We start from the raw sequence: 22,265 nt of genomic DNA on the forward strand, positions 1-22,265 counted from the left end.
CTCCACCTCTCCTTGAAGAGTCTGTTAAACCCTTTCAAACTAAGTACATGTAAATGCCAATATGCCTGTTTATGCTATACCCTGGGAAAACAGTAAGCTTTGGAGATAGACCGATCTCAATCCCAGGCCTTCTGTGAGAAACTGTAGGTACACTGATGATCAAGATTTAGTTCTTGCCCCAGGAAAGGGAAGGTGGACATTGAAATGGATAAACTTCAATAACCATAGGAATTAAGGCATAAAAAAGTTAGACCCTTCAGCCCTAAAGTGCTGTTAGAAGAAAGCCAATGACCCTGCCTAGAGGCCTCCGGGAAGGTTGCCTATCAGAAGTATTCCGGGCTAGGTCAAAAAGAAGAGAGAGCATCTGAGGTCTCAACCAAGCAGAAGTCACAGGGGGAGTAAATGTGCCTATATGCAGAGTGGTGAGGAGATCAGCAGGACTGTAGCATGGGCTACAACTAAAATACTCCTCCATTGGCCCTGGTTATGAGTGGGCTCTGTCCTGTGTTGAGGCAACATTCTGGGAGAAGCAAGGGGGTGATGAGAAGTTACCATCTCAGGACTGTGAGACTTACTTTTTTTTTTTTTTTTTTTTAATGGTAGCAGCATGGTTTATTAAGCTGTGCCTTAGTACTGGCTCTGGGGCTTGCCCATGGTGCTGTTGATATACAAAGCCCAGACTTTCTACCAGTATTTTTTCAGCAATGACACCAAGAAATTGACAGCTAAATGGATGTTGTACATAAACTCATCATCTGTCATCTTCACAGGTCCAACAGCCACCGCCAGACACAGCACCTTTGTCATCTGAAACTTGATTGCGCTTTCACTTAATCAACTTTGACCACCAAGTTCTCATTGTAGGTCAAGAGGAAGAGAATTTGCTAGCCTTATGCAGGCCTGGGCCCAGGATTCATAGATCTGCTTGATCAGAGGAGAGTCTGAAGTCAAAAAGGCATCATACATCTTGGCCAGCTTCTTGACTAGTTTCCTTACCCTTGTTGAGTTTCTTCAGTGCCTCGCTGTTCATGCGGGGGATATCCACGGCCTTGACCTCATCGCAGTGCTGCTGGTCCTCCAATGCACATGTGGAGAACTTGGGACAGGGAGTGGACTTCAGCCTGGCGGTGCCCAAGTTTGTCCTCCTGAGGCTCATAGTTCTTCAAGCTGATCTGCAGCTCCACTGTCTCCAAAAACTTCCATTGCTTGCGCTGGTTCCCGTGCAGAACTTCCCACACCGCCTTGTACAGGGTGTCTCAGGAAACTTTGCTGTTTGTGATTCCTCACACGGCAAAACCGGAAAAGAGCTCAGACTTACTCTATTGAGCACTTACTGAATGCAGACACCATGCACTTTATACACATCACAGCAGTGTTTCCCAATGTGTATTATGCAAGTCCCTGGGGAGTATGAAGTGACTTTAGACAGGATACCAAGAACATTTTTATTTTAAGAGTTATGCTTTCCATTTCCATTTATCTTCTATGTATGGCAGGCGGCATTAGCTTTTTGTTCACAATCTATAATAATAAAAGCATAATATGCAAATCAACCAAATGACCGAACAGCAGAACAACCGTCTGGACAACCATGCTATGACACGCACTGGCGCCAGGCCAGCCAAGGCGGGTGCAATGTGGTTGGTCAGGGGGCCCCACCATCGCTCCACAATCACCCCACAGATCAATGGGGGGGCTCTGCAATCGATCGCCTCAAAGAGGGAGGCCCAGGCCAGCCAAGCAATCACACCCCACGCCTGTCACCTGCAGAGGGAAGCGACTGGTGGGGGAGGAGAGGGCAGCACCACACAAATGGCAAGCAGTGACAGGGGCAGGGGCAGGGCCAGCTGCAGGCAGCCGGGGGAAGGAAAGCCCCCATAGGCCCTGTTTCCGGCCAGGCCTATGCTGAAAGGGTTCAGGCTGGGCTGAGGGACACACACACACATACACACACACACACACACACCCTCCGGTGCACAAAATTCATGCACTGGGCCTCTAGTTTAGTTATAAAGCGTCCTTTTTTACAATTTAAGTTTTTAAAAAAGTGACCCAATTTAAATAAAAATATTTATTGAGTAAATATATAGCTGGTACATAAACACTGTAAAAACTTCAAGGGGGGTACACAAATCACTGAAATTCAAGAAACACTGTTTTAGCATGTAAGCATTTATCTCGTTCGGAGCTCATTTAGCTGCAAGTAATCAATGACTCAAATCAGCTGAAGCAAGAGAAGAGAAGATATCCTAACAAGGAACTCTCACAGGCCCTAGAGGAAAGAGTGCAGTTGTGCCTCAAGAAGGGCTTGGCCTGGAGGAGGAGAGCGGCGGGCCCCTGGGAGCACCACCCCCTCCTCTCTCCAGGTTCCTGGGGCCCTCTGTCTCTACTTTGCTCTGCACATCTCCAGCTTCGCTCTAAACAGAGCTATTTCCTCTAGTACTAGTACACTCATGTAGGTGGCCGCCTCCGCCACCCTCTCAACCCCAGCATATACACACAGACAGACACACACGTAGACACACACACACTCACAGCTCCAGAGTTTCTATATCTTCAGGTGAGTGACTTGCAGAGCCTGAAATAGCATCCCTGAATCTTGCTACTTATTCCTGAGAGAGACAACCTGACTGGCCCAGCTGGAGCCAGATGTCCACCTCTCATCCATTCAACTCCTATAGGAGGATGGAGGGGAACAAATTCTCAGAAAAAGAGAGAAACGTGGATGAGTAGGCACCCTGACCAAGAGGTCTCTGACTCAGCAACTTACTTCACTGCTCAGAACATCCCTATGAGGTAGGAAATTCAGCTCAAAGTCCCTCAGCAGGAAGTGACCAAGCCAAGACTTGAAACTGGGTCTTTGTGACACCAAAGCTCTGGTAAGCTGCACTACCTGGTCACCATCACGTAAGTCCAGCCCACAGCTACGACTGCGGACCCAAGCGCGTTACTGGCCCATTGGGAGGCAGTTATAAAAATCATCCATCCAGTGCTTGCCCAGTGGACAGAAAACAAGGACCCCAACTTTATGGGGACACTATCTGGGAGGGAAGAAGATTTATTTAAAGGTCCACAGGCCCTGGAAACCAGAGAGGGCTCCTCCGAGCCCTGGGACTGAAGCTGCCAGATTCAGACTGTGGTACTCAGCTCAGGGTGCAAGAGGAGGCTCATTTGAATATATTTGCTGAAAATCACAAGCAGGCATCTAGAGATCATCGAGAAGCGGACACTTCTCTTCTGCACCCAGAATTCACAGTGCCTGCTGGCCCTTGAAACGATAACTGCTCCTCCCACCTCCTAGAAGCTAAATTAGGAGGGGTTCCCTAGAAAAAGAGGCAGGGGGGAGACCAGCCTAAGGTCCCATTCCCATGGAGGCCTCTGGGCATCGTGGTGCCCTGGATGGCCAGAGTTTCACCTTGAGGGGCCTTTGCTGCCCAACAGGAGGTACTTTATCAAGGTCTCTGCACAGATAGATGGATGCAACGATTGTGTCTCTCCCCCAGAGCTGAGCCAGGCCTGAAGCGAGGTCTATGCGGGGAGACACCTCTGCCTCAGGAAACAAGCTCCCCCTCCTAGCATTTGGTCTGGTCACCATTCAGGTGTTGGGTGAGTTGGGAGAAGTTTCCACTGAGCCACCCTAAGAAGTGTCACAAAGATCTTGTGCCTGTGGGTGGAGACAGGGGGGCATCAGCTCAAAAGTCTGCCCCAAAGATACTGCCACATTGCCAGGGGAGTTTCCCTTCCCCCAAACCCCCTTCTCTGTCTTTACAGTGATAAAGGGAGTGGTTGCTCCAAAGTTTAGGTCATATTCACTTGGGATGCTGCCCTAGTAGGCTGAACTGGGTGGCTCAGAGTCTGTCCCCAAGGTCTGCCCCTAGCTAAAGCCACCAGCCAAGGTTACTATGGCAGATGTCCAAAGGTGGCTCAAGGGGCTCATTCAGGTTTGGGACTTCTAGCAGTCTGGCTCTTCCATCATCCCCACCTTAGAGAGGTAGCCTCCGTATCTAATGGCCCCCGAGCACCCAGGGAAGATGTGCCCAGACCACAGCAAATACCTCTTCTTCCCCCAAGTCAGTCATGATGTCCATTGTCCATGCCTCTGGGCCTGGCCCCCTCGGTCAGAGACTAATTTTTGAGGGAATTGGCAGGCATGTGGTTGAGCGGCAAGACCACTTCGGTGCCCGTGTCCATGGTGTTAAGGGGGCATTTCCGACTGCTGCGCATGCTGTGGAACTTCTCGGTAAGGTGCTTGCGGAACTTCTTGGTGAGGAAACAGTAGATGATGGGGTCTAAGACACAGTTGGTGCTAAGGAGGCAGAGGGTGACCTGATGTGCGTCGTTAATAGCCTGGTGGAAGTCGCTGTCCTGGAAGCCCAGCTCGGCCAGGGTCCAGGGCAGCTGTACAACATGGTGAGGCACAAAGCATATGATGAACACAGCCAGGACCGTGCAGACCATCCACAGCGCCCGGCGCTTGACTTCCGCATTGCGCTGCAGCTGCACGGGTTGCAGGAGCAGCGTGCGGATGATGATCAGGTTGCAGAAGAAGATGAGGAGGAAGACAAGGAAGAAGGCAAACACGAGAAAGATGTGAATGATGAGAACCGGCATGCTGCCTTTCTCATAATGTTCAAAGCAGCGAGTGACATTGCCGGAGCCGGTCTTGCTGGGCACTATGTTGGTGGAGTCCAGGACAAAGAAGTAGGAGGCAGCGGCCACAATAGACACCCAGATGATCAGGGACAACAAGATGCCACGCTTCCGGGTAGTAGCCTGAACGGTCTTGATGGGCCTTGTCACCGCCTGGAAGCGGTTGTAAGTGATGACAGCCAGGAAAGCCACTGAGCAGTAGGTGTTGATGAAGAAGAAACAGCCAGCCAGGTTGCACAGGAATGCAGGAAGAATCCAGTCGCCCTGGTGGTAGTAGTAGGTGATCCACAGGGGCAGGGTGACCAAGAAGAGCAGGTCGGCCATAGTGAGGTTCACCATGAAGATCTTTATCTCGTTGAGTTTCTTGGAAGGGTACAGGCTGACAAAGACCCACAGCACGTAGCTATTGGCGATGACCCCCACCACAAAGATGACACTGTAAAAAACCGGGAAGAGGGTGTATCGAAACTCAGAGTCCACGCGAGAAGAATCATTGGTCTCCATTGCACCAGGCTAGAAAAGGCAGCTGGTCACCGTGTCCTGCTTGTGCCTGGAAGACCACACAGGGATTCTGGTTAATGAAGGGCCAACAAGGGACTATCTTATTTCATCGATTCTAAGACTCCCATTTGGCACATTTAAAAAAATCAATGGCATCTTCCAATTAATCGGCAGCATTTATTTTCTTTCTACATAAAATAATTTTTCAAGGAACTACATCTAAGATTCCATGAAATCAATAGCAGCTGTTTTGGCAGTGGAAACACTTGAAGAAGCCTATAGATACTTAAACAGGTGAGTTTTAAGAAACAACTGGTTCTACTTGAAATTTTGTTGGTTGAGGGGAAAAAAATTTGTGCTTTGCTCTATTTACTGTGGTGGTGGTGGTTTGTCTATGTTAAGTTACATAAATGTAGCTTCCATTATTCCAATAAACCATTGTGTTTTCCTTTAAAAACAAAAAAACTTAACCACGAGTCATACTGTGAGTTACATAGTTGATTTGAATTACATAGTTTTATGCTATTGGACCTTTTCCACTGCCAGATGGAGCTCTGCCATCTGATCCCAAAGCACTAGGATAATGGCTCCACAGAGATGAGGAGGAGAGAAGAACATCTCTGAGACCTTTTAGGGGATCCGTGAGGTCAAAACTATTGTCATAATAATACCAAGGCACCCTGGCTGGTTTGGCTCAGTGGATAGAGCATCAGCCTGCAGACTGAAGGGTTGTGGGTTCGATTCTGGTCAAGGGCATTGGTCGGGTTGCAGGCTTAGTCCCAAGTGGGGGGCATGCAGGAGGCAGCCGATTAATGATTCTCTCTCATCATTAATGTTTCTATCTCTCCCTTTCCCTTCCTCTCTGAAATCAATAAAAACATATTTATATAAAAAATACCAAGACATTATTTGCCTTTTGCACTGTGTTAACATTTGCGTTGATGTTGCAAAACTGCTGGCTCCTTAGCATAAATCAAGGCAGCAGCACCAAACTGAAGTACCAGCCAAATTGTTTACAGCCAGCCAAAACCGGTTTGGCTCAGTGGATAGAGCATCGGCCTGCGGACTGAAGGGTCCCGAGTTCGATTCCAGTCAGGGGCACGTAACTTGGTTGCGGGCACATCCCCAGTGGGAGGTGTGCAGGAGGCAGCTGATCGGTGTTTCTCTGTCATCGATGTTTCTAACTCTCTATCCCTCTTCCTTCCTCTCTGTAAAAAATCAATAAAATATATTAAAAAAAAAAAAACAAATTGTTTACAGCCATGTACTCAGAGTAAAAAAAAAAAAAAAAGCCAATTTCATTTTTTGAAAATATATCTTATTGATTTTTTACAGAGAGGAAGGGAGAGGGATAGAGAGTTAGAAATATCGACCAGCTGAAGGAGAAACCAAGATGGCGGCATAGGTAAGCACCTAAACTGCTGCCTCACACAACAATTTCAAAACTACAACTAAAAGACAGAACGGACACCATCCAGAACCACAGGAAAGCTGGCTGAGTGAAAATTCTACAACTAGAAGGAAAGAGAAAAGCTCACAGAGAATTGGAGGTACGGCAAAGGGTCTTTGTGCGCGCAGAGAGGAAGGGCGGCTGAGAGCCTGGCTGACTTTCTCTGGCAGAAGGGGGAAGGAAGCCCCCGACCGCACTGAGCCCCAGTTCTGACTGCACTGAACCCCAGTTCCAGGCGAGCCCCTGGGGACCCACGCTCTTGTGGGGGGAGTCTGTACTCTCGGGCGGAGACTCCGGAGCCAGGGAAGGTGGAGGTCTGAAGGCGCGCACGTGCACGCAAGGGTAAGGCTGACAGGAAGCCAAGACTGAGATTCCACCCCATCCAAGCTGAGCACAGAGGCTATTGCAATTTGGCAAGTCTAATCCTATAAGGCTGTCTCCAGCACCGAACTTCTCCCAGCATAGACACAGCTGATCCTTACAGCCAACTGGCCTGGAGGTCAATTCTTCCCAGTGATACCAACAACAATCAAGACTTAATTACAACAAGGCTGTACACACAGTCCACAAAGGGGTGCACCAAGAGTGTCCACCTCAGGTTAACTGGGGAGGCAGACCCACTGGGCCATATTGGAAACCTAGCACACAAATCTACCTTACCAACTCAGGGAAGCAGTGAAAATGCGGCATCAAAGAATCAGATCACAAATGAAAGAAATGGAGGAAAACAAACGACTGGATATAGAATTCAAAACCACGGTTATAAGGCTTTTTAAGAATATCCTAGAAAAGGCCGATAAATATAACGAGACCCTCGAAGATATGAAAAAGGACCAACTAGAAATTAAACATACACTGACTGAAATAAAAAATATTATACAGAGACCCAAAAACAGACAAGAGGAACACAAAAATCAAGTCAAAGAATTGAAACACAAAGAAGCAAAAAACACTCAACCGAAAAAGCAAAAAGCAAAAAAAAAAAATCCAAAAAGTTGAAGATAGTGTAAGAAGATTCTGGGACAACTTCAAGCGTACCAACATCAGAATTATGGGGGTGCCAGAAGAAGAGAGAGAGAAAGATACTGAAAACCTATTTGAAGAAATAATGACTGAAAACTTCCCCCACCTGGTGAAAGAAATAAACTTACAAGTCCAGGAAGCACACAGAACCCCAAACAAAAGGAATCCAAAGAGGACCACACCAACACACATCATAATTAAAATGCCAAGAGCAAAAGACAAAGAGAGAATATTAAAAGCAGCAAGAGAAAAACAGTTAGTTACCTACAAGGGAGCACCCATACGACTGTCAGCTGATTTCTCAACAGAAACTATGCAGGCCAGACGGGAGTGGCAAGAAATTTTCAATGTGATGAATAGCAAGAACCTACAACCAAGATTACTCTACCCAGCAAAGCTATCATTCAGAATTGAAGGGAAGATGAAGAGCTTCACAGATAAGAAAAAGCTAAAGGAGTTCATCACCACCAAACCAGTATTATATGAAATGCTGAAAGGTATTCTTAAAGAAGAGGAAGAAGAAAAAAGTAAAGAGAAAAATTATGAACAACAAATACATATCTATCAACAAGTGAACCTAAAAATCAAGTGAATTAAAAACCTGAGGAACAGAATAATCTGGTGAATATAATAGAATCAGGGGCATAGAAAGGGAGTGGACTGATAATTCTCAGGGGGAAAGGGGTATGGGGGGGTTCATGAAGTGACTGGACAAAAATCATACACCTATGGATGAGGACAGTGGGGGGGAGGTAAGGGCAGAAGGTGGGGTGGGAACTGGGTGGAGGGGAGCTATGGGGGGGGGAAAGGAGAAATAATTGTAATAATCTGAATAAAGATTTATTAAAAAAAAAAAAAAGAAATATCGATCAGCTGCCTCCTGCACACTCCCCACTGGGGATGTACCCACAACCAAGGTACATGCCCTTGACCAGAATCGAACCTGGGACCCTTCAGTCCACAGGCCGACGCTCTATCCACTGAGCCAAACTAGTTAGGGCAATCCAATTTCATTTTAAGTCACCTTAAAATGCCCTTGGTAATGCAAGGAAATTATTAACTTTATTAAATCTTGAGTATACATCTTTTTTAATATTCCATGTCAAAATGGGAAATCCACATGAAACACTTCTGCTCCAAACTGAAGTAAATTGGTTGTCTTCAGGGAAAGCACTTATGTGATTGTTGGAGTTGTGAGCTGAACTTTTTTGAGGATCATCATTATTATCACTTGGAAAAATGGCAAACCATGACCTGGCCAGTGTGGCTTATTGTCGACCCATGAACCACGAGGTTGCTGGTTCAATTCCCCATTAAAGCACATGCCTAGGTTTGGGGCTCAATCCGCAGTAGGGGGCATGCAGGAGCCAGCTGATAGATGATTCTCTCTCATCATTGATGTTTCTATCTCTCTCCCTCGCCCTTCCTCTCTCTCTAAAACTTAATAAAAACATATTTTTTAAATTATGACAAATAATGGTTTTTCAGACTTGAGTATCTGGCAGACATTTTCTCAGATATGAATAAGTAAACCTGTTACTTCAAGGGAAACAAATAGTATTTATTGACAATAATAAAATTCAAACTTTCAAAGGAAATTAGAATTTGGGGGGGGAATTGTATCTCCAGCTTTCAAATACTTAAAGAATTTTCTGATGACATTGGTGATGATATTAATGAATGCAACTTTTAAATATCTTATAATTAGAGGCCCAATGCATGAAGATTCATGCAAGAATGGGCCTTCCTTCCCCTGGCTGCTGGCACTGCCTTCGCTCTGGCTGGAGCTGCCTTTTCACTCTGGCCCGGAGCCGCCTTTGAGGCCTGGAGCAGCTGGGGCATTGCAAAAAGCCTGTGTCATCGCCATGATGACCACACAAGCATCCTACCCCACACCTGGCTGCTCAGCACCTGCATATGCAAATTAACCCGCCATCTTTGTTGGGTTGATTTGCATACTCACTCCTGATTGGCTGGTAGGCGTCATGAAGGTACAGTCAATTTGCATCTTACTCTTTTATTAGTATAGATGAAAGAACACTATTTGGAAGACCCGCATAACTCATTGAACCAATATTTTCCAAATAAGGAAGACATGATATTTCAAAATTATGCCTAGGTAGAAAATTCAAAGAATAAGATAGACCAATACCTCACAGGGTAACAAATTACAAAAAGTTCATTGATATGATCCAGGTTCCACAGTGCAGCTAACCTTTAAGAAACTACCATTTGTGGGGGGGGAAAAAAAAAAGAGTGTCACCAATTATCTGAAAATGACATTAAAATATCCCTCCCTTTACAAATACCTATTTGTGTGAGGCCAGATTTTCAAAATGACATATCACCTCAGATTGAATGCAGAAGCAGTTATGAGAATCCAGCTGTCTTCTATCAAACCCAAGATTAAAGTAATTTGCAAAAAATGTAAATAAATGCCACTCTTCTTCCTAAAATTTGTTTTGAAATTTTAGTTATTTTTTACTAAAAACGTTATTTATGTTAACATGCAATGAGTTTGTTATAGGTTTTTATATTTAAAAGCACCATTTTTTATTTATAATGTCTTAGTTTTAATTTTAAAAATAGTAAATAGTGATAGATATAATCCATGTAAACAAAAGCACTCTGGGGCCCTCAAAACATTTTAACGATATAAAAAGATCCTGAGACCAGAAGATTTGAAAATTGTTGCTCCATAACCTCAGGACCTCCACTCTCTCCCGTGAGCCCAAGATGCCCGTTCATCTGCGACTGGCCTTGTTTCTTTCTCCTGTTGGGCCCCCGTGCCTTGGGGGACGGTGTTGCTGGGGTCTGAGAAAGGGGAGGAGGCAGCCCATAGCTGGGAGTGCGTGTTGCTCCTCACTCTGGGTCTTTGAGGAAGTCACATCCCTACCTACCCCTCACACCCACACCCAGCTCCACCTCTAAGTTAGTTCCTTCCTGTCTTGGGTTTAGGCTAGCTCAATGGGGTGGAGGCCACTCGCCTCCAGAAACTGTCCCTCTCCAGCCAGAGGATGATGGCAGAGCTGATGGAGGGAAAGTGATGGTTGTGAGAGTTATTTGGGAGATAGAAAGGACAGATTGGTGAGGTGAGATACTGGTTGATAGAAAGGGAGGAGTGAAGAACTGCCAGGTTTCTGGCCCAGAGATTGGAGGTGGGGTGTTGTTTATCTTCATGGATACGAGACTGAGGAGGAACAGCACGTGGGTGGGGAGGATGAATTCGGTTGAGAACATAACACATTTGGAGTGCCTGCAAAACATCCAGGCGGATCCAAGGTTGAGCCCCGAAGAGAGCACCATTAAAGGATACGCCAGAGGAGGAGGAGAAACTTCTGAAGGGGGCAAGGACAGGGTGGCCAGAGAGGTAGGAAGAGAACCAGAGGAGTGCCTTGCTGGAGACAAGCAAGTTTCAAGAACAGGAGAACCAGTGGCCAGCGGTGTGAAAAGTCACAGGGTAATCAAATACAATGCAGACAGAAAAGCAAATATTGGATATGGCAACACGGAACTCGATCTCACATGACCAGAGGGAGAGCAGTTTCCTAAGATGCGTTGAAGAGTGAATGAGAAGCAAGGAAGTGGATGTTAAATTCCCACTCAAGAAGCTTAATACGTTGAAAGAAGTAGAGAGAAATAAGTAGAAAGATAAATACAATTTCAAATTGTGATGAATTCAATACAAGAAATAAAAGTAGTAACATAATGAAGCTAGATTAGAGGGCTGCTTTAAATAAAGTGACCAAGGAAGGCTTCTCGGAGGAGGTGACAATAAACAAAACCAGAGGCCTATTTGCCATAAAGCCAGTGAAGCTTGACCTTCAGGGCCCCCTCCTAGTCCTTGTATCTAATTGTATATTTGTAATTTGATATCTTTTCTTCAAAGAAGGGCCCCAAAGTTGTATAAAATTTATGGTCCTGAAAAACCTATATCTTCCTCTGGCTGAAATCTAAAAAGTGAAAAGAAACTAGTCAAGAGAAAACCTGGAATTACTTAAGTCCATCATGTTCTGAGATAGGAATAAATTTGTCATGTTCAAGGAACTGATAGGTCAGTGTGACCTGCAGGTGTGAGAATCGGGAAGCCTGGGATGCGATCAGAGAGGAACAGGCCCTAAATCCCTGTGATGAGGAGTTCAGATTTTATTCCTTTAGCATCACAGGGACACTGGAGTGTGTCAAGCAGGTGAGAAGCATGACCTGACTCGCTCTGGACGCTGGGCAGAGAATAGACGGTAGGGAACAAGAATGGAAGCAAAGAGACCATTTTGGAGGCGAGAGATGGTGGGGACATGGACCAGAAAGCGGCATTTCCAACTGATCTCTTTGTCCCCAGCATCCAGCACAAGCTTAGCCAGCGCAGGAGCTTGGTAAACATTTGTCAGTGAACAAATATCTAACAACTGACAAGACTGACCTCTGTGAGAACGGTGAGAGGGGTCATCCAAGGAGATAGTAGAGGCCTCATCTATCCGGGGGCATAGAGCACCAGTGGCAGCCTCCACACACGGCAGTGTGCCCTCCACCACCTCCCTACTCAGCCTGTGGTCCTGGGACCAGAAGCATCAGCATCACCTGTGAGTTTGTTAGGCATGCAGCATCTCAGCTCCACCTAAGACCTGCTGTATCAAGCCGTCTTTTAGCAAGATTCATGCGATCTTGATTCATGAGCACCCTGGAGCTGGAGAAATGCTGTGCCTCAGCACACTGCCAGCCACATACCTGTCTGACCTCACACCTTCCATGGCGCCCCACTGTCCAGGATCAAGTCCAAGCTCCTGTCCACACTCATCTTCCACCAGCCTCTACTGCTACTCACCCTCTACTCCAGCCACACAGAACTTCCTGCTGCTGCTCTAAAAACTCCATTTCTCTTCGAACCTCTATGTCTTTGCACATGCTGTGGGCCCTACTGAGCATGCCTTTTGCCTATTATTTTACCTCGCAAAATCTTACTCATTAAGACCTAAGCTAAAGAATGCTTTCTCTGGCCGAAACCGGTTTGGCTCAGTGGATAGAGCGTCGGCCTGCGGACTGAAAGGTCCCGGGTTCGATTCCGGTCAAGGGCATGTACCTTGGTTGCGGGCACATCCTCAGTGGGAGGTGTGCAGGAGGCAGCTGATCGATGTTTCTAACTCTCTATCCCTCTCCTTTCCTCTCTGTGAAATATCAATAAAATATATTAAAAAAAAAAAAAAAAAGAATGCTTTCTCTGAGACACCTTCCCCGATTGCCCCAGGTAGAAGGAGTTGCCTTCTTCTCTCTGAGTCACCATGATACTGGGCACATTCTTCAGTATAGAACCTGACACATAGTTGTAAGTATTGATTTCTGTGGCCCTTTTCTCATCAGGCTGGGAACTTCTTGAGAGCAGAGATTAGATTTTCATCTCTTTGTCCCCAGTGTCAGACATGGGGGACTGAATGACTGAATGAATAGCCAAGCCCCAGATGACTATTCAGAGGAAACTGGCATGAAGGAAAGGTATCCAGTCTCTCGGGAAGGCATAGTAAGGTGGGGAGAACAAGGCCTCTGGAGTTAGAAAGACCTGGGTTCATACCTGGCTCTGCCTTTTACCTGCTGTGTGACCGTGGACAAGTGTATTCACTTCTCTGAGCCTCAGTTTCTTTATTTGCAAAAGCTTACAATCCTAACAGTAGTTCCAAAAATAAACATGTAAAGTGGCCACAAATGGCCAGGCTGTCTTCCTCTCCCCATTGGCCCAGTTCCTTGGAGCCCAGGAGAGGACTATGGGTACCACTGACTTCAGGAGCTCTAACTCACCACTGACTTTCCTGCCAGCTCCAGCAAGGCTTTAGACTAACGCCAACAAAGCTATCAACAGTTCAACTTAACATGCGGGCACATTTCCCAGAGGATCAAGGCTGGGCAGCAGTCCCAGGCCCAGCACTCAGCTGTGGGTGGGCTAAGAGGGCCATAAAGATTCATGGAGATAAGAATCCTGCCATCTGGATTTCCCACTCTGCCCTGCAGAGCATTTAGCCCCAACCACTCTCTGCCTACCACTCCCATCCTGTCTCATATTCCTAGTCCCCAGGGGACCTGAGAAAGCTGGACAATCAGAGGGGAAGGAACTACCAGGAGCTGAGCAGAAGAAACTATAGGCTGGTTACTTCCCCAGTGTGGACTGTGGGTTGGGAAGTTGGGTTTACCAGTCAGTATGGCCCCTAACATTTGTGGTGTCATATGTGGTCAAGAGTACAAATGTCTAAATATTTATAAGCTACAACACTGGCCAGTGTGGCTCAGTTGGGCGGAGCATTGTCCTGTACACCAAAAGGTGGCAGGTTCCATTCCCGGTCCGGGCACACGCCCACGTTGCAAGTTCAATCTCTGGTCAGGGCACTGCGGGAGGCAACCGATCAATGTTTCTCTTTCACATGAATATATCTCCCCCTCTCTCTTTCTCTCTCACAAATATATGTATTTTCTTACATAACTACGAAATTGATTAGGTCTAAAAAAACACATAAAAATAAATAAATATTTGCAAGCTATAAATCAGTCACATCCAATTTCATGCACATCCCAAGCACCAGCAGCTCCTAGCAATCCAGCAAGCTTGTGGGTGCACTCCCCAGTAAGAGTATGGGCAAAAAGGGGGTGTGGGCAGGACACAGTGGTCAGTCCCACATGGATCTAAGGACTCCTTGCTCTGTAGGGAGGGCTTGACTGAAGGGGAGCCAGAGCCAACACACCTAAACTCGGGGCACTGGGCATGATTTTCCAATTAAATGTATAGTTGCTCTTACTCAGGATCACATTTCCTCCTCCAATCAGCCTTGGGAGGTAAGCTTTACAAAACGCCCATGTTTCCAGGGAAGAACGTGAAGTCAGAGCGGGTAACACACTTGTCCACAGTCAGACAGCTGGACAGTAGTAGGTGGGATTTTTTTTTTTAATATATTTTATTGATTTTTTACAGAGAGGGAGAGAGGAAGGGAGAGGGATAGAGAGTTAGAAACATCGATGAGAGAGAAACATCGATCAGCTGCCCCTTGCACGCCCCCTACTGGGGATGTGCCCGCAACCAAGGCACATGCCCCTAACCGGAATCGAACCTGGGACCCTTGAGTCTGCAGGCCGACGCTCTATCCACTGAGCCAAACCGGTTTTGGCAGTAGGTGGGATTTTGAAGTCCAAGGCCCATCCTCTTTCCTAGGCCAAGCTGTAGCAAACCACTCCTTGGCCAACTCGGCCACTCACAGACCTGAGGACAGGAATTGTGGATGCTGTGTGGCCCCAGAAAGATATGTCTTTGACTTGGGGCTCTTGCTCCCCAGATTCAGAAATTGAATGGGGCAAAGGGAACGGAGGGACTGCGGTATCCATCTCACTGCTGCCGGGAATTGCTGGAGTTGGAATCAAATCCTGGTTCAAACACTAAACTCACCCCATGACTCGAGTCTCTGATTTCTCCTTGGTAAAATGAAGATTTTTAAATGGGTCTAAAAGAAAAGGAAATTATGAAAACAATCTTATTTACAATAGCATTAAAACGAATAAGATACTCAGGAATAAACTTAACCAAGGAAGCAAAAGACTTGTACACAGGAAATTACAGTACATTGATGAAAGGAATTAAAGAAGACACAAATAAATTGAAAACGTGCAGTGTTCATGGATTGGGAGACTTAATATTATTAAAATGTCCACGCTGCCCTAGCCAGTTTGGCTCAGTGGATAGAGCGTTGGCCTGCGGACTCAAGGGTCCCGGGTTAGATTCCGATCAAGGGCATGTACCTTGGTTGCGGGCACATCCCCAGTGGGAGGTGTGCAGGAGGCAGCTGATCGATGTTCCTCTCTCATCGATGTTTCTAACTCTCTATCCCTCTCCCTTCCTTTCTGTAAAAAATCAATAAAATATATATTAAAAATAAAAATAAAATGTCCACGCTACCAAAAGCTATTTACAGATTCAATGCCCTACAAAAATACCAATAGCATTTTTTGCAGAAATAGAAAAAAAAACATTACAAAATTCATGTGAAATCTTATCTCAAAAGCCCTGAATAGCCAAAACAATCTTAAGAAAGAAAAGCTGGGAGTCTCATACTTCCTGATTTCAAAATATATTACAAAGTGCAAAAATTGAAACAGTATGGTATTGACATAAAGACAGACATACAGGTCAATTTCTAGATAGACATATAGAAAAAAAACCTTCACATATATAGTCGAATGATCTTTGACAAGATTGCCAAGACTACACAATGGGGGAAAGATAGTCTATTCAACAAATGGTGATGGGGAAAGTGGATATTCACATGCAAAAAAAGGGAAGATAAACCCTTATTAGACACTGTCTACAAAAATGAACTCAAAGTGGATTAAAGACCTAAACGTAAGACTTGAAACTATAAAACTCATGGAAGGAAACAGGTAAATCTGAATGCCATTGGAATGGGCAATGATTACTTGGGTATGACATAAAAAGTACAAGTAACAAAAGCAAAAATAGACATATGGGACTACACCAAACTTAAAAACTTCCATGTAGCAAAGGAAACAATCAACGGAGTAAAAAGGCAAACTAAAACTACATAATGGAAGAAAATATTTGCAAGCCATATATTGGAGAAAAAGTTAATATCCAGAATATATTTTAAAAAAACTCTTACAACCCGATAACAATAAATATATAATTTAAAAATAGTCCAAGAACTGGAATAGACATTACTCCAAAGACATACAAATGGCCAACAAGTATATAAAAAGATGCTCAGCCATCACTAATCAACTGGGAAATGCAAGTCAAAACCACAATGGCATATCTGTCACCTTATGCCCATTAGGATGACCACTATCAAAAAAGGCAGAGAATGATAGGTATTGGTGAGGATGTGGATAAACAGGAACATTTGTGCACTATTGGTGGAAAGACAAAATGATGCAGCGACGATGGAAAACAGTATAGAGGTTACTTAAAAAATTAAAAATGGAACTATCAGATGATCCAGAAATCTCACTTTGGGGTGTATATCCAAAAGAAAAGAAAACGGGATCTGGAAGATATATTTGCACACACATGTTCATAGCAGCATATTCACAACAGCCAAGATGTGCAAGCAACTCTGATGTCCATCAACAGATGAATGGGTAAACAAATATGGTATATATGTATGATGGAATACTCTGCAGCCATTAAAAGGAAGGAAATCCTGTGGTATGTTACAACATGGATAAAACTGGAAGATATTATGAAGTAAAATAAGCCAATTACAAAAAGACAAATACTGAATGATCACACTTAGATGAGGTATCTAAAGTAATCAAACTTATAGAAACAGAAAGTAAAATGGTGGTTGCCGGGTGCTGCGAAAGGGAGAAATAGGGGTTTGTTGTTCCATGGGTACAGAGTTTCAGGCACGCAAGGTGAAATGTTTTAGAGACCTGTTATGCAACAATGTGCATATAGCTAGTAATACTATAATGTACACTTCAGATTGTTAAAATAATCCATTTATCTTATGTGGTTTTTTTTTACTACGATAAAATAAATATGTTTGAAAAGCAGGCCCAAGAGATGGCAGATTTGCAAGTTACCTTGTGTACTTTTAACCTGGAATTATATGTCTCAGTTTTTTGTGATTTCATAGCTGTGCAACCTTTGGTAAAACTGCTACCCCTCTCTGAGCTTCATCTGTAAAATGGGGATAATAACACCTCTACCTCGCTTGGCTGGCGTGGCTCAGTGGTTGAGTGTCCACCGATGAACCAGGAGGTCACTGTTCAATTCCCAGTCAGGGCACTTGCCTAGGTTGCGGGCTCAATCAGGCAACTGATCAGTGATTTTCTCTCATCATTTATGTTTCTATCTCTCCCTCTCCTTCCTCTCTGAAATATATAGATAGATAGATAGATAGATAGATAGATAGATAGATATAGATATAGATATAGATATAGATATAGATATAGATTTTTTAAATAGCACATCTAGGAGAGATCAACCAAGGACTTCTATGCATGCATATAAGCCTAACCAATGGACACAGGCACCAGGGGAGTGAAGGCATGAGTGGGAGGGTAGGGGGGCAAGAGGGGATAAGGACACATATGTAATACCTTAATCAAGAAAGAAAAATTTTTTTAATAAAATAAAATAGCACATCTACCTTATAGAGCTTTTGTGAGCACCCAGGAAGATATACATATTTGGAAAGGACAGTGGTTAAGACCACAGACTCTGGAGTCAGACAAACCTGGGTTCAAATCCTGTCTCTGTCCCATTCTAGCTTAATGACCATGGTCAAGTGCATCAGTCTCTGAGCCTCAGGTCCTTCCCCCCGTAAATGGAGCTGATAATATTACACTCACGTATCTCCCCAGAGCGGTATGTAGATTCCATGAGCAATGTACGTAAAGTGCTTGGCACAATTGAAGGAATTCACAATCAACAGCTCTGAAAAGCTGTATCTACAGGAAATCCATACAACCTTCTGATTGGACTAGACCAAATGTTTCTCAAAATAGCATGCCACTGTCATTGTGACTGCTCACACCAAGTTCATCCCAGCTTGAGGCCTCATGTATAGTGCTTCCAGCTATATCATTAACCCTAAAGGCTCCTGGGAACCAGTCACGTCTTTTTATGGCAGCTGGGACATCAGCCAATTCTTGCCCAAGACAATTAGTTTAACCTCCTGAGCCTCTCTGTTTACTCATCTGTAAAATACTAATAATGACAATAACAATAGTAATAATATTACCTACCTCATAGGGTTGTTGTAAGGATTAAATAGAAAATGCCTCATCTATACTCAGAGCTCAGTGAATGCTGGCTACTGTTCGTCTTATTTCTCTACCCCAGCCAGAGTTCAAGGTGCCACCTGTGGTCCCCATAACACAAAATACACATGGCTGTTGATTTCTCTTTTTCTGGGTTGGGACTTCCCTGGATGCAAGGCTTCTGGTATTTCAACAGTATAGGGCCTCTTACACAGCAAACACTCAAGAAACAGTTACTAAATACGCGCGCACACACACACACACACACACACACACAGTCACATTGTCCCTCATCCTTCACTTCCAAACCTTACACATGGGCCTCAGCTACTCCCAGCTCTTAGATTCCTGGGGCCACTAAAACACCACAGTTTAATCATGTCCCTTCTGTGCGTCCAAGTTTTCTCATCTGTAAAATGGGAATAATATCAGCATTAACCTCGCAAGATAGTCCTGAGGTTAAAGGCAGATAAACCTCTAAAGTACTTGGCATACAGTAGGTGCTCAATAAGTAAGTTACCTCTCATACCCATCTCTCCCGATGCTTGACATTTGTGCCCTGGCCGGGCCCCGATGGCCACATCATCTAAAGATTCCCCTCGAGCCCTAACCGGTTTGGCTCAGTGGATAGAGCGTTGGCCTGTGGACTCAAGGGTCCCAGGTTCGATTCCAGTCAAAGGCATGTACCTTGGTTGCGGGCACATCCCTAGTAAGAGGTGTGCAGGAGGCAGCTGATCGATGTTTCTCTCTCATCGATGTTTCTGACTCTCTATCCCTCTCCCTTCCTCTCTGTAAAAACCAATAAAATATATTTAAAATAAAATAAAATAAAATAAAATAAAATAAAATAAAATAAAGATTCCCCTCGAGCAGTGGTTTCATTACAATTTCTCCAAGAAGCAGAGGGCTTTGAGGGGAAAGTTAAGGGAGCAAGTGTACTGGCCTCCGGGGAACTCTGCACTGGGCTCCCTAGTTTCCAGGACAAGGACTTTAGGGCCATGCCAGGTATATTTATTGGGGGATGAATGGAGCTCCTTGTCTGGAGAGAGGTCAAGGTCTGGGGCCCCAGGGATGGGGGTGGCCTGGGGCCAGAATTTCCCAATTTCCCTTTTCACTGGGGCCCACCCTGACCCCAGGTATGTGAATTACATTGTTGAGACTCAGTCTTCACTCAGCTGGACTAGGACATTCTTATGACGTTGGGGGCCCTAAGCCTGGCCTAGGTCTCTCCTCCGGACTCCCAGATACTCAGATGGTATCTGTCTAAGTAGCCTTGCCTCTCTTTGCTTCCTGGAAGTCAGGCAGGGCAGGCAGGAGGGAGTGGGGAGGCCCTACCTCTTCCGGGCTTCCCCAGCGCAGGGCACACCCCTCTGTGATACCAAGAATCACACTGCCATCTTCCCCATCTGGAAGCTCCGAGTCCTGCTGGCACCCGCTGGGTACAGAGGGCCTGGCCCCCGTGGGATCACACAGACCCGGATCTGCGCCAGGCTCTGCTCTGTCCCAGCTGATGTTTGGCCCTCAAAGCCTCTCTTTCTTAATTTGCAAAATGTTGATCATAAAACCTTCTTTGCCAAGTAGTTGTAAGAGGGAATGATGCAATGTGTGCCCATGCTTACTGCTCAATAGCTGTGAGTTCCTCTCCCCTTCCCCCACCTCAAAAAAAGAGAAAAATGTTTGCTGAATGAATGAGTGAATAAATAACCAAACAAGCCAGCCAGGCACATCTCCTCCCTTGGAAGCAGCGGCCAGGGGTGGCTGAAGAGAAATGGCAGGAATTGGGATCCGGGGATCTGGGCTGTGGCCTCAGCAGTGCCACCAACCAGCAAGTGCTGAGCCTTGGGATCTTTATCTGCAAAATGGGGTGCCACTCCCACTTCAAGTATTGTTGTGAAAAGGAAGTACGATTTGGGGGAGTGATAAAGCGTTTGGCAAACTGAAAAACACTGGGTAAGTTAAAGGGACTTTATAAACTGTGAAGGGATCTGCACGTATCTTTGACATGCTTCTCCTGGCAGCCAGCTGAGCTCAACTCCAAACCTGGGCCCTGAAGTTCCCCCTCCTGCAGAACTAAGGGGGTGGGGAGGGCTGCTGAGTGGTGTCCTCCCACCCACATTCTCTCCCTGTCCCTCTGCCCCTCTGCCCCTGTTTCTCTAGAGAGAGACTCTGCGGGTTCCCTCATTCCTTCCCGTTGACCGAGTGTCTGGGCAGCTGCCCTGGCTCACCTCCTGCCGGAGAAAAGTGTGGGGGGAGGGGAAGGGAGGGTCACCAGCTTGTGCCCTGTCCTGAGCATCCTGGGACCCAATGGGGGAAACTGGTTGTGGGTCCGGCCCTTTGAAGGCACCTGGTTATCTTCATCACCCCCGACCCTGACCCCGGGAAGAACAGCCAGTGAGTTGCTAAGTACCCAACCCTGCCCCATCAGACCCTTCACCTCTCCCACACGCCTGCCGGGAGATGGTATTCGCCTCATTTGACCCTTTTGGAGACTGAGATGCAGAGAGAGGGTGTGACATGGCCAAGGTCACACAAGAGTAAAATACATGACATTCGGCTCCCTGAGATCTAGGTAGCCGGCTCTCACCACCTCCATCACCTCCCAGTGAGGTTTCTGAGCTCGCTCAGTGCTGCCTTGGCCTCAGAGAACCAAAGAGAGGAGCTGGGTTTCCTGGGGAAATTATTTGTAAACATGGGACTCTGAGCCTGAGGAAGATGCCAAACAGTTCCTTCAAAACAGAACCACCATTTGCTTTGGTGCAGTCTAGGGGCATGACCTTGGTCTCCTGAGGACATTTTCATATGCCTCCCCCTTGCCAGCCAGGGCTGGGACCCCCCTTACCTGTGCCAGGGGCAGTGGCTGCAGCTGCGAGATCTGGTCGGCAGACCTGGTCTCTGTGCGTTCTGGAAGTGGCAGAAATGAGGAAACAGCAAGCCACTGCCCAGTCACCCCTGGGAGGAAGTGCCGTGACCCTCGGGCCCCTCCAACAGATGCCACAGGAACCTCCAAGTTGGGGCCCCCAGGCCCTGGACACTGCTCGGAGGTGTCTCACAGAGCGGAGGGCGGCGTGGGGTGTGGGCAGCAACCACCGTGCCAGGGAGCTGGCGTGAGCGAGAGAAAACGCGAGAGAGAGAAATCAAGAAATGAGCAAGCATGCACAAGGGGGGGGGGGGGGAGGAGGTGGCACAAGTAACTGAGTGACCAAGAAAACAGAGTAAGAGTGGGAGTCAGGATGAAATGAGAGCTGGAGGGAGAAGACAGGGAGATGTAAACAGCAGCCTGAGAAGGAGGAGGAGATGCAGGGAGTTAGTTCAATGAGGAAAAGATGAGGCAGGCTGCGTGCGTTCCTGTGCGTGCAAATGTGTGTGCGTGTGCGTGTGCGTGTGCGTGTGCGTGTGCGTGTGTGTGTGTGTGTGTGTGTCTGTGTATGGGCATGAGAGAAAGAATGAAAGAAAGGGCGAGGAGCCAAGGGAGAGAAATAAAATGGATGAGAAGGGAGGAGCTCAGAAGGGCCGCAGTGCCAGAGGCGTGAGTGGGCTGGGCATCCCTGGTGACCGAGAAGCACTGAGCCCAAGGAACTCCTGTGGCAGAGCGGGGCAGGGCGGCAGGGGCTGAGCAGGAGCTTGGCAGCACGGAGTTGGTGGGAGACCGTGAGGGTGAACAGGGATGGGCAGCTGATGTGAGTTTGGGAGTGTCCATGGGAGTGAGAGAGTGAGTGAGTGAGTGGCAAAGTCCGTTGGGTGGAGGCTTGGCGTGTACATCAGTCAAGGATGGGCCGGAGCTCCCTGCCTCGGTTTTGAGTCCATTTGCCCACTGTTTTATTCCACCACCCTTTATGGAACGCCCCCAGGCACTGGCGCTGTAGCGGACACTGTCTAAGGAAGCCAGTCC

General features: G+C 46.4%; 1 protein-coding gene and 1 pseudogene across 2 annotated transcripts; both read right to left on the reverse strand.

Moving 5' to 3' along the window:
- Window positions 1-627: 627 nt before the first annotated feature.
- On the reverse strand, window positions 628-1,030 carry LOC308241679 (large ribosomal subunit protein uL1-like; annotated as a pseudogene). Its single transcript has one exon. The product of its transcript is annotated as a large ribosomal subunit protein uL1-like (transcript).
- A 398-nt stretch (window positions 1,031-1,428) lies between these two features.
- On the reverse strand, window positions 1,429-21,295 carry PTAFR (platelet activating factor receptor). Its single transcript, XM_080655213.1, has 2 exons — window positions 21,216-21,295; window positions 1,429-5,200 (listed from the first exon to the last, which is right to left on the reverse strand). Exon 2 carries the CDS (start codon window positions 5,152-5,154, stop codon window positions 4,126-4,128), a length of 1,029 nt encoding a protein of 342 aa, XP_080511339.1. The 5' UTR covers window positions 5,155-5,200; window positions 21,216-21,295; the 3' UTR covers window positions 1,429-4,125.
- Between the last annotated feature and the right edge of the window lie 970 nt (window positions 21,296-22,265).

This window comes from Plecotus auritus (assembly GCF_963455305.1).
Source record: "Plecotus auritus genome assembly, chromosome: 2".
Taxonomy (NCBI): domain Eukaryota; kingdom Metazoa; phylum Chordata; class Mammalia; order Chiroptera; family Vespertilionidae; genus Plecotus; species Plecotus auritus.

What these genes read in the sequence shown, in the direction of transcription:
- PTAFR (XM_080655213.1), bottom strand. Translation starts at nt 5,154, where the DNA reads ATGGAGACCAATGATTCTTCTCGCGTGGACTCTGAGTTTCGATACACC.